Source organism: Lepus europaeus, chromosome 7 (assembly GCF_033115175.1).
Source record: "Lepus europaeus isolate LE1 chromosome 7, mLepTim1.pri, whole genome shotgun sequence".
Lineage (NCBI taxonomy): Eukaryota > Metazoa > Chordata > Mammalia > Lagomorpha > Leporidae > Lepus > Lepus europaeus.
The window spans coordinates 2,765,827-2,781,843 of NC_084833.1; the positions used below are offsets into that span (position 1 = coordinate 2,765,827).

Here is a 16,017-nt window from a genome sequence, read left to right on the forward strand (position 1 = left end):
AGGACCCACTAATCTGCTTGGGGGGTATAAGCAGAGGCCTCCTGGGACGCTCCACCCAATGCACACTGGGTCAGTGTGACACACCAACCCGCCTACTTTAGCTCACATGCCCCCAGCACGTCCTACAGACGGGGTGAGCCTTCAGCTCGCGCGTGAGGAACAAAGCGCGCACGGCCCTCTCCATCCTCTCCCTCTTTCCACAGCAGGGGAGCGCTGCCTGCCTGCCGGCCGAGACACACTCCAGAGCACACAGAGCCAGGCGGGCGCATCACCGGCACCCCCTGATCCGACGCCCCGCAGCTGTCCCCTCCAGGCACCCCTGGCTGTGCCCCAATCTGCTAATGCAAGCCCAACCCCAGCTCTTCCCCACTTCTTGCTAGGGAAGATCACAAAAACATAAAGACCGGGTTTAAGGGTCGAATTGTGTGAAATGGGTGGAGTTGGCCCCACCTGTCAGCTTCTACCCTGCCCCTTCCAGCCGCCTTCCCCGAGCTGCGGGAGAGCTACGCACCTGACTCCTGGACCTAAGCACCTACCTCTGCGGCCACTGAGGTCAGACCTGCCAGCCAGGCTGACTCGGCCCTCCCTCCTCGCCCGCTCTCCTGGGCAGGGTGCCTCTGTCACCTCACTTCCCAGGGTCACACTTTTGGCAAACGTGGGCCTCAACCACACCATAGCTCACTCCTTCCCTCCTCACTGAACTCATCCACAGGAGAGTGACGTGCACTGAGAGCTTCCTCCGGCTCCTCGCGCCGCTCAGCGACTCCCCGGGCCACACCCTGCCTCTGCCACACGACCGAGCCGGCCTTTCCCCGCCAGGGCCACGTGAAGTCTCCGCCACGGCTCCCTGTGATTCTGTCTTCACTGACTCCTCCTCCTGGTTTCCAGCCGGGCTGGAGACCCCAGACCCTCCCAGCACGCTGCAGCAGGAAGGCCTCCGTGGGCTGCCTGCCCTCTCCTACACACCCCTGCAGGAAGGGGCCTGTCTCTTGTGACCAGCGGCGCCGGTTAACCCTTTCAGTAACTCATGCTAAAATGTAACCATTCAATGGCCATTTTCTACAAAGAAACACAAAGCCCCCCTGGTGCCTTAAAGATAACAGGACTGCAGGACCACGGGCTGTGCGCTGGGCACAGGTGCTGGGCAGTTATCTAGCTTCAGTCACAAGCCAGGTGGGTCACTCCTACAGCCACCGTCCAGCAGCGTATCTTGAGGCTGACGCTGTGGCGCAGTAAGCCAAGTTTCCGCCCGCGGCACCAGCATCCCGTATGGGCGCCAGTGTGAGTCCTGCTTGCTCGCTCCTCTTCCGGTCCAGCTCTCTGCTGTGGCCTGGGAAAGCAGTGGAGGATGGCCCAAGTGCTTGGATCCCTGCACCCATGTGGAAGACCTGGAAGAAGCTCCTGGCTCCTGGATTCAGTTCAGCCCTGCTCTGGCCGTTGTGGCCACTTGGGAAATGAACCAGTGGATGGAAGACCTCTCTCTCTGTCTCTCCCTATCTGTGAGTCTACCTCTCAAATAAATAAATAAATATTTAAAAACAAGCTTATATTAAAAAAAGGCGTATCACATCATGGACTTCCACTCCAAAGTCTCTTAAAAATATACAAAACTCCAAATATCGTGCTAAACCCAGAAATGTGAGGGACTCCTCGAGTCCCAACCATGCAGTTGCTCCCTTGGCAATCCCACTCTGCAGGTGCAACTACCATAAATGCCTGTCCGTCCGTCCGTCCATCCATCAATTCGTCTGAGAGACAGAGGGTTCCCACCTGCTTGTTCAACCCCTAATGCCTTCGGCTGCCAGGGCCGGGCCAAGACTTCAATCCAGGTCTCCCATGTCAGGCAGGGATCCAACTACCTGAACCATCGCCACGGCTCCCAGGATCTGCACTGGCAGCAGGTGGATGTCTGATACGGGACACGGTGTCTCCACCACCACACTGGACACCTAACCCAGACCGTCCCCCCTCTGGTGGGCTCTGTCCTGTGCCTGCTGCTTCTCCTCACCTCCAGAACTCCCCGTGTGTCTGAGTTTTGCCTGTGCCACTTTCCCCTCCTTCCAGCCTGGCTTCTTGTGCTCAGACCATGAGCTACACCCAGCTACGCCGCCCACGCAGAGCAGGACAGGCCCTTGTGTACACACAACAGGTGCTGGAACACACTCACTGCTGGGGAGTACCATACCCATGATGGAGGGAAGCACCTCGCAGCCTCATCTGGTCTAGCTCAGCCCTCAGGGCCTCGATGTTTAGGACGAGCTGATCCTACAAGACAGTAAACGACCAACATCACAACTCTGCAGTGCTGGCAGGCTTGAACACATTTGCATCCGGTGTGCTGTGAAGGTGAGCCTATCTGTAACAGGGTAGAGCAGCAGCTATGAGTCCCCAAGGGTTACTATGTAAACACGAGGAAGCAGCAACCTCTTCGTCACAAAAAAGCTTTGAAGAGTAGGAACGTGGCACGCCCGAACAGCTGTCCACAGTCACGTCACACTGTGTGTGCGCACACTGCTTCTGACGGCGTCTGTCCATCACGGGCTCACTCCTGTACCACGTGTGCATCTGACCCCGGTCCTAGGTCTCTGCTGTCCGGGACAGTGAGTCACACAGGTCACCTGTGGCAGCTGAGCCAGGAGAGGCACAATGACCACAGGAGCACACAGGGCCCTGCAAGACTCCACGTGGCAGAAAGACAACAAGCAGTGTTTTACGTCAACGTGAGAGCACTCGGAAAACGTGCATGTGTTTCGATTCCATTTCTTGTTAACTTGGTAAGTGCCCTCGGTACATAATGACAACATCCTGACACACCGCCCCTTTTACCAGGAAAAGCCAGGTGCGCGGTCCCTACGGACTCCTGCAGTCCGCACTGGCTGTGAGGAAGAGGTCACGCTCCTGGTTCAGCTTCAGATGAACCCAGGCAGGACTGAGAACCCGGAGCCATACCACTGACAGACTCAAAACGCATCTCAAACACGAGGCCATTCGGCGGACAAACCGAGGAGTGCCGTGAACCAGCGGACAACAGCAGCCGCAAAGGCCCATCTCGGTTCTCACCAGACAGAATGTATCAATTCAACTCAGTTCCCACAGATTTTAAAAAATTAGAGAAGACCGGAGTACCTTATCATGTTGCGTTTCTTCTAATTGCTTTTTCGCGTTTTCAACTTCTCGTAATAGAGAATTCTGAAAAGACAGATAGTTCTTCAGGGTTACGGAAGTGTTCCATGTAACACAACCTGGCCAAACCTCTTCAAACACGGAAGTGCGACAGGACAGGAATAGACCAGGTGCTCGTCCCAGGAAGCAGGGCCGATGGCAGCCAGGAGGCCAGAACTGCCACCAGCTTTTCCTGTCACACAGGACTTCCTCCTCCCGACAGCCTCTCAAGGCAGGCAAACTCAGCTGGCTATAAAGCTGACTGCAATCAGTTAGAAACGTTACCCTGACATTCATTTTGGTTTTACTACTCATCGTCACTTAGCAAACCTGACATTAACTTTCCAATGTGAACCTCAACGCTAGAACACTGCTCAGGCGGTCTCCCGTGGTGTCCCACACGGGTCTCCTGGGAACCAGAGGACCCGTCACGAGCAGGGCCAGCCCTGGGTGCCAGTCGCAGGGAGGATCCAGCCAGTGCGGTGCAGACAGGCTTTGTCAGGTCTGGACCCAGCCGCCCGGCAGATCTGAGGCTGGCCCTTCACGCGGGGAGCCAGGGAGCCCCGTGTACGCCCACGATGGGGGAACTGGGAGCCCAGCTTCTGACGCTGTCCAAACCACAAGAGAAGAGGAAGGAGACGGAGGGCCACTTCTGGCTGATGAGAGAAACCCTCTCCGTGACAGCACACTCCTCTCGTGTTGTTTACAAACGAGACAGGAATTCACCACCAGCTCAAGGGCAAGAGAGGGGCGAGGGCTGAACAGATTCCACGGCGTGCACGGCCGGCACACGGCGCGCAGGCCAAGCCCAGCGGACTGCCTATTTCTGTGAATAAAGTCAGACTGGCACACGGCCACATCCACTTACAAATGTGCTGTCTGCGGCTGCTTTTATGCATGTTACGGATTAGCAAGGCATTGTTTTAATTACTCACAATAATTAAAAGCCTGAAACATTTGCTATATGGTCCTTTACAGAAACCCTTTATCTGCTCTCGTCCTAGAAAATAATAATGGGAAACAATTTTCCACGCCCACAACTGGGCAAGGACCTCGCAGCTGCCAGGCCTGCGGGCTTTCCCACCCCCACTTCCCATGTGGTTATGCTCCACGGCCACGCACTCCTACCCAGGAGACGGCACCGCCTCCGTGGACAGGGTGCGGCTCAACCCTACCTTGTCTTCCAGAGCGGCCATTCTCTCTTTAAGATGAAGCTGAAGTCTCTCATTAGATTCTGAAAGCAGCTTGTCCACAGTGTCTGACAAGCGCTTATTATGTTCCTCATTCATTTTTTCTCTCTGCCTTGCCTAAAATAAGAGCAACAGAGACCTGTGAGTCTCCAGGACCTGCTGTGAGTCACACCCACGCCGCCATCCCGCTGCGTCCCACGGCTATCCCCACTCACACCCACGCCGCCATCCCGCCGCGTCCCACGGCTATCCCCACTCACACCCACGCCGCCATCCCGCTGCGTCCCACGGCTATGCCCACTCACACCCACGCCGCCATCCCGCCGCGTCCCATGGCTATGCCCACTCACACCCACGCCGCCACCCCGCCACGTCCCACAGCTACACGCCGCCATCCCGCCGCGTCCCACGGCTATGCCCACTCACACCCACGCCGCCATCCCGCTGCGTCCCACGGCTATCCCCACTCACACCCACGCCGCCATCCCGCTGCGTCCCACGGCTATGCCCAGCGAGCCTGACATGATGACAAGATCCGGCCCACAGGAGCAGGGACACTCAGGGGCCAGTCTCAGAGGTGGGCACAGGCAGCCACGCTAAGGAGCTGCCTCACACACAGGGAGCCGGCAGACACTGAAGGGGATCAGCTCTACACGCGGGCAGAATTTCCCCCTGGGTAAATAAAAGCTTGGGTCTGGATCCAGGGATAAAATGAATTCGCAAAGCGAAAGTTAAAAATTGCTTTGAAAAATCTCAGTAAACAGAAAGCCTCTTGTGTGTTCTGCTTCATACCTTCACGTGGCTTAAGCTGCTCGTCACCGACATTTACAGTCACAAGTCACAACTCGTCACCTTATGTAACCTTAACTGTGACAACAAACTTGGGCAAGTGGGGTTTCATACAGCCACTGCCAGTGCCACGGCTGACAAGCTCTGTCTGCACCCCACTCCTGCAGGACCACAGATGACAGAGGAGTGGCAGTGGCGTGGCCGAGCCTCATTCCCCAGCTCATCTGTGGGCTCCGGCTCACTGAGGTCCCGCTGCCCGGCAGAAGCACCGATTCCCCCAAGACCCACCCGCGGGTTCAGTCTCCTCTAGGGAGGATGCAGGGGGGAGGTCTCCCTGTTCTCACAAACACGAAACACGCAGAACACGCCCGACACATGGCAGCTGTCAGCACGGGAGGCCCAGCACAACGGCGCGGCTCCAGAGTACCTGACGGCCCCCTGAGCAACGGAAACCTCATAAAGCAAAAACGGCTTCACGTGCGCTTTCGGTATCCAGGGACGCCAACAGCCCCGCCACGCTGCTCCCTCCCGACTCCACGGAGCAGTCCGACCGCAGTGACGGGCGCCCGGGACAGGGCCTAGACCCATGCTCTCTCAACAGGAGGCAAAACCATCCTTTCCTGGAAGCTCAGCTGAGCCTCTGCCGTGCAGGACAAGGCGACAAGTTTCTGGTGAAAACCTAACGGCTCTGTACTGTCACAAAGCAGGCTGCAGGAGGGTGCAGGCCTCCACTGTCCTGTGTCAGGCCACCTCCCTCCACTCACTTCTTCCAGAGAAATCCACCCCAAGCACGAGGCCTGGTGGCACTGGCTACGGGCCAATCTCCCTCTCTCCTCTGATGTCCCACGTGGACACTCACTCACTTCCTCCCGGGAATCTCCTGGGGGGCACCTGCCAGGCCCCCGCTGAGCTCCCTCAGTCACCACACTCTTCTTGCTTGGAAGCATTCCAGCCAGCAGCAGTTCAGTACTGTGAGATGGAGACGCCTCTGACTTGAACTCGGGACCCCAGGGCTACTTTCTAAGCGAGTGCACTAGTTTGGTAGGACCACAAGCCGGGGTCCCCGGGCCAGCACCACAGCTTGTTCTAGGGCCTGTCAGGCACCACGGTGCCCACACGGTTCCCATGCCGGGCTGCTAGATGAGCAAGCAGCTTCCCCGAACGTGGGCATCCCGTCCCCCACAGTGCTGCTCTCATCTCATCACTCCCCTGCTGTACCGACATGGACATACAACCACCAGTGAGTGGCCAACAGATCAGCAGACAACTCACTCCGAGCAATCAGGGCACACAGGAGTGGAGACGGACAAGCCCCACCTGAGCCAGCAGGGCGGCAGACGACGGGGCAGTGGGACAGAGGCCCCGCCGCCCCGGGCCTGAGCCACAGCCCACACTCGGGCCCTCGGGACACACACCCGCTGCAGCTCCTGGTTCTTCTCCTCCAGCTGCGCCTCCATCTGCCGCAGCCTTTCTTCAATGTTGCCGTGTCTCTCTTCAGCCTGTCGGCAAAAACAAGGTCAGCGGGGCTCCTCCCCCCCTCCGTGGCGGCATGCCGTCTCCTGCCGCAGCAGCCACAAGCACCACAGGCCCCACAGGAATGGGCAGCAGGGCCCACAGCCACCGTCACGGCCCTGCGGCTGCACGGCTGGGCAGTGCTGCTGAGCACGCCACGCCCCGTCTCGGGTCGCTTCCGGTTAGCCAGCACGGAGAGCGGAAAGCAGCAAGCGGCAGCAAGGCGCGGGCAGGCTCTACCTTCCTAAGCCTGGAGGTGAGGTGGAGCAGCTTAGCTTCCTGAGCAGCAGAGCTCCCAGAAGACAAGAGGTCAGACTACAGAGCCGACAGGGAACGGCAACAGGAGAGAAGAGACCGAGACTGTGAGCGCACATCACGGACGCCGGACGGGCTGGTGACAGCTGTCAGCAACCCGTGAACATGCATCATGGACACGGGACAGGCTCCACGACAGCTGTCAGCAACCCGTGAACACGCATCACAGACGCGAGACGGGCTGGTGACAGCTGTCAGCAACCCGTGAACGTGCATCACGGACGCAGGACGGGCTCCGTGACAGCTGTCAGCAACCCGTGAACGCACACTGTGGACGCGGGACGGGCTCCGTGACAGCTGTCAGCAACCCGTGAACACGCATCACAGACGCGAGAAGGGCTGGTGACAGCTGTCAGCAACCCGTGAACGTGCACTGTGGACGCGGGACGGGCTCCGTGACAGCTGTCAGCAACCCGTGAACACGCACTGTGGACGTGGGACGGGCTCCGTGACAGCTGTCAGCAACCCGTGAACGCGCACTGTGGACACGGGACGGGCTCCGTGACAGCTGTCAGCAACCCGTGAACGCGCACTGTGGACGCGGGACGGGCTCCGTGACAGCTGTCAGCAACCCGTGAACACGCACTGTGGACGCGGGACGGGCTCCGTGACAGCTGTCAGCAACCCGTGAACGCGCACTGTGGACGCGGGACGGGCTCCGTGACAGCTGTCAGTAACCTGTGAACACGCATTGTGGACACGGGACAGGCTCCACGACAGCTGTCAGCAACCCGTGAACACGCATCACAGACGCGAGACGGGCTGGTGACAGCTGTCAGCAACCGTGAACGTACAATGTGGACGCGGGACAGGCTCCGTGACAGCTGTCAGTAACCCGTGAACACACATCACGGACGCAGGACGGGCTCCGTGACAGCTGTCAGCAACCCGCTTGCTGTAAGGGCCAGGTCTGAGTGGAGAACAGCAGGGCGGGGCCGGCGCTGCCTCCCCGGCAGGGCCCTGGGTCTGTCTCCCACAGCTCTGGCTGCGGCGGCTGTGCCCAACCCTGCAGCCCTGAGCCCTCCCCCCACCCAAGCGGCTGCCCCGTCCAGGTGTGCCCTGAGGAGGACAGGGCGGGGCACTGTGCCACACGCGCCTCCCAACAGCTGCCGAGCCAATGAATCACGGTGGCTCACAAGCAGATTTTGAAATTGAAATTGCTCAGAAGTTTGGCACACCCGGCGCTGCCTCTGAGGGAAGGGCATGTTCCTACTTCTGACAGAAAACAAACGAAACCCTGGCCCTCCCGTGTCCAGGCTTCTACCCCACACTCGGAGTTGGTGACCAGAGTCCAGGCAGCGGCGACCCGCACACTCCTGTGGACAGACAGGACCCGCCCGCAGACCGGGGCTCAGGGACACAAAAGTGGGGCTGAGACTGCGCCACGGAGGGTGACCGGCAAGGGCCAGGAAGAGTCCCGGGCACCATGCGGCAGCTCATCAGAACGGCGCCCCAGGCCCCACCTTGGACAGCGCCGCCACGCGCTGGGCCAGCTCCGCCTCCACCTCGGGCAGCGTCTCTGCTTTCCGGAGCGTCTGCTGCAGCTTCTGCTCGGCCAGCTCCAGGCGCTCCTGTAACTGGCGGTTTTTATCCTCAGTCTAGGAAGAGAGACAGCGTCACGAGGCGTCAGCTCTCAGCCGTCTCCACCAGAAACGCACACACAGACACGGCAGCACCACGGCAGCCCGGCGGCGTGGGGAGCTGCGCGGGGAGCGGACTTTTCTCACTGTAGCACCACACGCCCACCTTCTGGGCTTGAGTTCAGTGCGCAAAATGCCTCTTGCCAAAGCATTTGGGGCTTCCAAAAGTTCACGGAATTAATTAATTAATTTATTTATTTATTTATTTTTGAGACAGAGACCGAGAGCTCCTATGTGCTGATTCACCTTCCGAATGCCCACACAGCCTGGACCTGGCCAGAGCCTAAGCCACGAGCTGGAACTCAGTTCAGGTCTCCCTGTGCGAGGCCGGACCCCAGCGCCGGGAGCCACGACTGCTGCCTCCCAGGGCCTGCAGCGGCAAGAAGCTGGGGTGCAGAGCCGACACCTTCCCTGGGCCGGACACCTGTCTGCACTGCCACTCAAGCCCGCCTGCGTGGACTTCCTGCCGCCCCACGCGTCTCCAAAGCAGCATTCTGAACACCGGAAGGCTCCCGAACGTGAAGGAAAAGGAGTTTCCTGTGGCGGCCTGGCTGTCCCACCGACAGAGGGAGGCAGTGAGCGCTCAGTGCTCGCCCTTGCTAAAGGCAAGCAGGGCCAAGTCTGCGCCCAGCAGACACCACAGGTGTGAGCCAAAAGGTGGCTCTCGTCCTGATACCGACCTTCCAGAACACACGTAACAAAATGCTGTCGGGCCGGCGCTGAGGCGCAGCAGGTTAACACCCTGGCCTGCAGTGCCGGCATCCCACATGGACACCAGTTTGAGACCCAGCTGCTCTACTTCCTATCCAGCTCTCTGCTGTGACCTGGGAAAGCAGCAGAAGATGGCCCAAGTCCTTGGGCCCCTGCACCCATGTGAGAGCCCCGGAAGAAGCTCCTGGCTCCTGATCAGCATAGCTCCAGCCGTTGTGGCCATCTGGGGAGTGAACCATCAGATGGAAGACTTCTTTCTCTCTCTGTGTGTATGTGTATGTGTGTGTGTGTATAACTGACACTCTGACTTTCAAATAAATAAGTGAACATTAAAAAAAAAAAAGGAAATGCTGCCAACTTACTTCTCTGTGAGTACTCTTAAAAACCGTTTTCTTCTAAAAAAATTTCAATGTAGAAAATTTCACAAGATTTCTTAAAACTCTAAGAATCATCTAAGCTCAGATTCCTGACATATCTGCCCATTTCCACACAGCCTTCTTCCTTACCCAGTGTACTCACCTCCACACATGCCAACACACACTATGACAAGGAGACCCCACACCCTCAGACACGCCACACTGGATCGGGCACAGCCACCCGTCTGCTCTCATCTGTCGTCACTCCACACAGCACTTTCAGTGGCTGCCTGACACATTACTTCCCTTTCTGGTCAAACAGTGTACTTTATAAAAGACCAAACTGATTTCCAAGAAGCCTGATGTAGTTTTTTCCGGCTAACTCCTGATGGCCAGAAGCCACACAGAAACAGGAGTACATGCGGCTCCCAGACCCCAGAAACACAAGTCACTCCTACCAGAGACTTCATTTCTTTTATGTTGTTTTAAGATTCATTCATTATTATTTGAAGGTCAGAGTAAGAGAGAGAGAGAGAGAGAGAGAGAGAGAGAGAGCGATCGATCTTCTATCCACTTGTTCACTCCCCAAAGGGCTGCCAATGGCCAGGGCTGGGCAAGGCCAAAGCCAGGAGCCAGGAGCTTCATCAGTCTCCCATGTGGATGACAGGGGCCCAAACACTGGGGCCATCTGCTCCAGCTTTTCCCAGGCCATTAGCAGGGAGCTGGATCTGAAGTGGAGCAGCCGGGACAGGAACTGATGCCCATATGGGATGCTGGCATCACAGGTGGTGCCACTCCCTGTTATATATACCACAACGCCGGCCCCAAATGTTATTTTAAAAAAAAAAAAAAGGAGAGGGAGGGAGGGAGAGACAGAGAGAGAGAAAGAGACCGTCCATCTGCTAGTTCACTCCCCAAAAGGCCACGACAGCCAAGGCTGGGCCGGGACGAAGCCAGGAGCCAGGAGCTTCCTCTGGGTCTCCCATGTGGGTGCAGGGGCCCCAGCACTTGGGCCATCGTCTGCTGCTTTCCCAGGGGCATTAGCAGGGGCTGGATTGGAAGTGGAGCAGCTGGGACTTGAAGCAGCGCCCATGTCAGCCCTGCAGGCACCAACTTAGACGGTGGCACCGCAGCACCGGGCCCAGACTGCATTCCTAGATTCACCACTGACCACTGTCTCCAGGTACCAGCAAATGGCCCCTGGCCATGAAGTCCTTTGCCATTCTTTATTCTTTGCAAGAAATGTTAACCACAAGCGACAGATTATCTTTCAATCAAAACCAAAGACTGAACCAAGGGGCAGAGCTCCAAGTTAAACCAAATCTAAACAATCAAAACCTGAAGCTGAAGTGACCCACGCTCTCCAACACAGTATTCTAATATCATACACACTTTCCACAGTCACGGGAAAAAGGTCTTTCACTTGACTAAAATGAATTAAAGCAGACAAAGGTCTGGGAACCCATCACCTGTCGATGCATGGAATCTTTATTTGCAATCTCATTCTCAAGTTTATCGTTGAGGTCGTGCACAGAGGTGGCTTCACGCTGCGCCGCGAGGTAGCGCTTCTCCAGAGTCGTGATTCTCTCCTCCATGTCTTCCTTTTGGGCCATGGCCTAAATGAGGAATTTCAGAGGGGAAAAAGGTGGAAAGTAAATATCTAACATTAACATACCTGAGAGGAAAAGACTGGACTAACTCCTAGATTTCAAATTATATATAAAATTAACATCCACAAAATTAAGTGACAGAGATGCCAATTTTCTCAAATGCTGGTTAAAAAAAAACCCAACCTAAAATGTAAATATCCACGTGTATGATTAGCAAAGATCTGTCTGAACATCTGGCTTATCAAGCTTATCCTCTGCGACATGACATCACAAAAATCTATACACGCAACTTTCCAGCATGGCCAGATTCGAGGAGGAAAAGGAAGACGCGATGAGGAAGCAGGCTTGTCCCAAACGGCGGACACAGGCACAGGGGCCTCCCACAGACCCCGCAGCAGCGTACAAGTCTGGCCGTCTCGACAGACGAAATCTCACACCATCACAGAACTCAAGCACATGAACAAATGGATCCGAAGTCGAAATTCAACTTAGACCCAACTACTAAAATTCATAGCAAAACTGACCCCACACAATGCCCAACGTTTACACGAGGGGCAGAGCTTCTGCACCAGCAAATCTGTCCTCCACCCAAACGCCCACTGCTCTTAGGAATGTCTATTCACTAACGCACGAACGTCACTAAGGTCTTAATACTGAAACGGACAGACTTTGTTTATTAGAGAGAGAAAGGAGAGTGCGCGCGCACGTGTGAGCGAGCAGGCTCCCGTCTGCTGGTTCAGCCCCACGTGCCTGTGACGGTTGGGGCAGGGGCAGATCCACACCAGTAGCTAGGAACCTAATCCATATGTCCCATGCGGGTGACCGGGAGTCCACTCCTTGAGCCATCACTGCCACCTCCCAGAGCCTGCCCTGGTGGGAAGCTGGAACGAGGAGCCGCAGGTGGTACGGAACTCGGGCACTCGGATGTGGCATACAGGCATCTTCACCACTATGCCAAATGCCTACCCCTGAAAGCAACTGGTTTTAAAAGAATTCAGGACTGTTTGCCACACAGATAATCTCCCACAGCAGTCAAATAATATAACCTAGCTCATGTAACCAGCAGATGCTCATCTTTGCTCTTCATTCTCACACTGCTCACATGAAGCCAGCAGTGCACCTGTTCAGATTCTGGGTCAAGTGCAGAGTCTCGGGGCGGGCGAAGGCCAGAGCAGAGCGACTCAATGCGGGCGCGCAGCCTGGTGGTGGAAAGGCCTGGGCTCGGTTCCGGGCTCTGGCTCCAGCTCCAGCGCCTGCTAACGCAGACGCTGAGAGGCAAGTAAGAGTTCAAGTGGCTGGGATCCTGCCACCCACCTGGGAGACCTGGTGGAGTTCCAGGCTCCTGGCTTTGGCCAAGGCCATCACAGTACTTGGGTAGTAACCAGTACACGAGAGCTCCGCCTCTAATTCTGTCTGTCTCATCTCAAATAATTTCTAAGTTACCAGAGAAAGTAGCTCTGGTAAAAAATCCCACATTCACTACTCACCTGAATACTGACCCCCAACCCTCACACTCAGTCATCCCACTGCACCCGCACTGTTCACCTGATACCTGACACCCAACAATAACACTCACAGTCGTCCCCCTGAACCCCACGGTTCACCAGACCCTGATACCCACCCTCACACTCACAGTCGGCCCCCTGAACCCCACGGTTCACCAGACCCTGATACCCACCCTCACACTCACAGTCGGCCCCCTGAACCCCACGGTTCACCAGACCCTGATACCCACCCTCACACTCACAGTCGGCCCCCTGAACCCTACGGTTCACGAGACCCTGACCCCCAACCCTCACACTCACAGTCGTCCCCCTGAACCCCACGGTTCACGAGACCCTGACCCCCAACCCTCACACTCACAGTCGGCCCCCTGAGCCCCACGGTTCACCAGACCCTGACCCCCAACCCTCACACTCACAGTCAGCCCCCTGAACCCCACGGTTCACCAGACCCTGATACCCACCCTCACACTCACAGTCGGCCCCCTGAACCCCACGGTTCACCAGACCCTGATACCCACCCTCACACTCACAGTCGGCCCCCTGAACCCCACGGTTCACCAGACCCTGATACCCACCCTCACACTCACAGTCGTCCCCCTGAACCCCACGGTTCACCAGACCCTAATACCCACCCTCACACTCGGCCCCCTGAACCCTACGGTTCACGAGACCCTGACCCCCAACCCTCACACTCACAGTCAGCCCCCTGAACCCCACGGTTCACCAGACCCTGATACCCACCCTCACACTCACAGTCGTCCCCCTGAACCCCACGGTTCACCAGACCGTGATACCCACCCTCACACTCACAGTCGTCCCCCTGAACCCCACGGTTCACCAGACCCTGATACCCACCCTCACACTCACAGTCGTCCCCCTGAACCCTACAGTTCACCAGACCCTGACCCCCAACCCTCACACTCACAGTCAGCCCCCTGAACCCCACGGTTCACCAGACCCTGATACCCACCCTCACACTCACAGTCGTCCCCCTGAACCCTACAGTTCACCAGACCCTGACCCCCAACCCTCACACTCACAGTCAGCCCCCTGAACCCCACGGTTCACCAGACCCTGATACCCACCCTCACACTCACAGTCGGCCCCCTGGACCCCACGGTTCACCAGACCCTGATACCCACCCTCACACTCACAGTCAGCCCACTGCACCCTCACTGTTCACCTGACACCCGATATCCACCCTCACACCCAGTCGTCCCACTGTACTCTCACTGTTCACTTGACACCTGATACCCACCCTCACACTCACAGTCGTCCCTCTGTATCTGTAGGGTACAGATATCCACGGAAACCAACATGTGCAGACGCTCAAGACCCTCATCTGAGATGGCGCCATGTCTGCACAGAACCTACGCACGCCCTCCCACTTCACCACCGCTCACAGTGCTCCTGCTGTGTAAACAGTCGTTGGGCTGTAGTGTTTAGGTAGTGAGGAGACGTCAGTGACGGTCAGTACAAATGCAGCTGGCTGAATCTGCAGACGCAGGACCCCCAGATGCAGAGGGCTGGCCATGCTGCCTGGGGTCAGGGAGTCCCCTGAAGTGCACCTACAGCACCCAATGCCGACACTGACCTGCTAGCTAAGTGTGCATCAGGAGAGCATCTGAACGTAATGAAGACACAATGACACGCGCTGTCCACTCTCAGCCGCAGGACGCGGGCGGCATTTGGGGGAGAGCTGGGCAGTGGCCCGAGAGTCCCTCAGCACGCCCTGCTACTTACACACTCATCCACACTCGGAAGCAACTGGGAGAGGGCGGGACAAAAAGGAGCCACGCGATCCACTCCCTCACACAGCCCACGCACTCCACCCACGGCGGCGCCAGCCGTCACTCACTTCACGGACGTCTCGCTGCAGCTTGGTGTTGGTCTCCTCGGACTTGATGAGGTCCTTCCTGGCTGTGTCGAGGTCGTCCTCCAGCTCGGCCACGTGGGTGCACAGGGCGGCCAGGCGCTCCTTCATCTGGCTCTGCTCTCTCGCCTGCCTGTCGATGACCTCCTGGAGCTCCAGCACCTTCGCCAGGTCCTCCTCGTGGCTCAGAGAGCCGTCCGAAGACCTCTGCCGGGAAAGGGCCAGCCATCAGCATCCTTGGCGGGCGCACCACGAGACGGACAGGTGCGAGCACGGCACACGTGTGTGCGCGCTGCATGACCACGCGTGCAGCAGGCGCTCTCCACACAGCCCGGCCCAGGGACGGTGAAGGAGGCGTGCGGACTTGCCTTTCCATTTGTGCTTGGCACGTTCTCTTGCTCGTGGTTCACGTCCGGCACTCCATCTGCTCCTGTTTTTTTCTGGTTATTCTGTTCTTTAAGAATCATTAGCTAAAATCAAAACATTGAATATGAGAGTAAAATATCTTACAGCAAACAACTAAGTTAAGATAGAAACACTTCTTTTGGAAAAGCACAGCTATAAACTGTTAAACACAGAAGAAAGCCTGTGGCAATGTAACACGTCCTGAATGCAACAGGTGAATAACCACGGGCTCGTTACATACAGCAAAGGGCACTGGGGGCTCTGCCTCCGGACGACCCGCAAGCCCGCGCCTCGACAGAGAGAGGAAAGGCCACTGCGGCGGTCCTCACTTGCTCGCTCCACAAAGGCAGAGATGAGAATGGAAGGCTCCAACTCCAATCACAGAAGACTCTCGGGCTCACCTCTTTGTGCGTGGCTCCTAATTCTTCCTCCAACAAACTGCACCTCTCAAGTGCCACTCGCAGCCGCTCTCTCACCTAAAAACAAGGAGCACTGAGTCTGCACGGAATTACTGTAACCTTCACACAGCTGTCCCAACATCCACAGCGCAGCAGAACGCCTCTCATGTCCTTCACTGATAATACTGTTAAGGACATGTTGGGGCCAGCATGGTGACACAGCGGGTAAAGCCGCCACCTGCAGTGCCAGTACCCATATGGGCGCCAGTTCAAGTCCCGGCTGCTCCTCTTCCAAATAAGCTCTTGCTGTGGCCTGGGAAAGCAGTGGAAGACGGCCCAAGTCCTCGGGGCCCTGCACCCACGTAGGAGACCCAGAAAAAGCTCCTGGCTCCTGGCTTCAGATCGGCACAGCTCCAGCCATTGTGGCCAATTGGGGAGCGAACCAGTGGATGGAAGACCTCTCTCTCTCTCTCTCTCTCTCTGCCTCTCATTCTCTCTCTGTGTAACTCTGACTTTCAATTAAATAAAAAAAAATCTTTTTTTAAAAAAAA

At 57.0% G+C, this 16,017-nt stretch overlaps 1 protein-coding gene across 4 annotated transcripts in view; it reads right to left on the minus strand.

Annotated features, from left to right (window-relative positions):
• Nucleotides 1–16,017, minus strand: part of PPFIA1 (PTPRF interacting protein alpha 1) — a 110,636-nt gene that overhangs the window by 44,089 nt on the left and 50,530 nt on the right. For all 4 annotated transcript variants that reach the window (XM_062195685.1, XM_062195684.1, XM_062195683.1 and 1 more), the window contains exons 5-13: nt 15,470–15,544; nt 15,032–15,133; nt 14,649–14,870; nt 11,145–11,291; nt 8,432–8,566; nt 6,557–6,640; nt 4,338–4,469; nt 3,127–3,189; nt 2,186–2,265 (exon numbers count right to left, since the gene is read on the minus strand). In XM_062195685.1, coding sequence (XP_062051669.1) covers nt 2,186–2,265; nt 3,127–3,189; nt 4,338–4,469; nt 6,557–6,640; nt 8,432–8,566; nt 11,145–11,291; nt 14,649–14,870; nt 15,032–15,133; nt 15,470–15,544 — 1,040 coding nt within the window. The remainder of the gene's footprint in view (nt 1–2,185; nt 2,266–3,126; nt 3,190–4,337; nt 4,470–6,556; nt 6,641–8,431; nt 8,567–11,144; nt 11,292–14,648; nt 14,871–15,031; nt 15,134–15,469; nt 15,545–16,017) is intronic.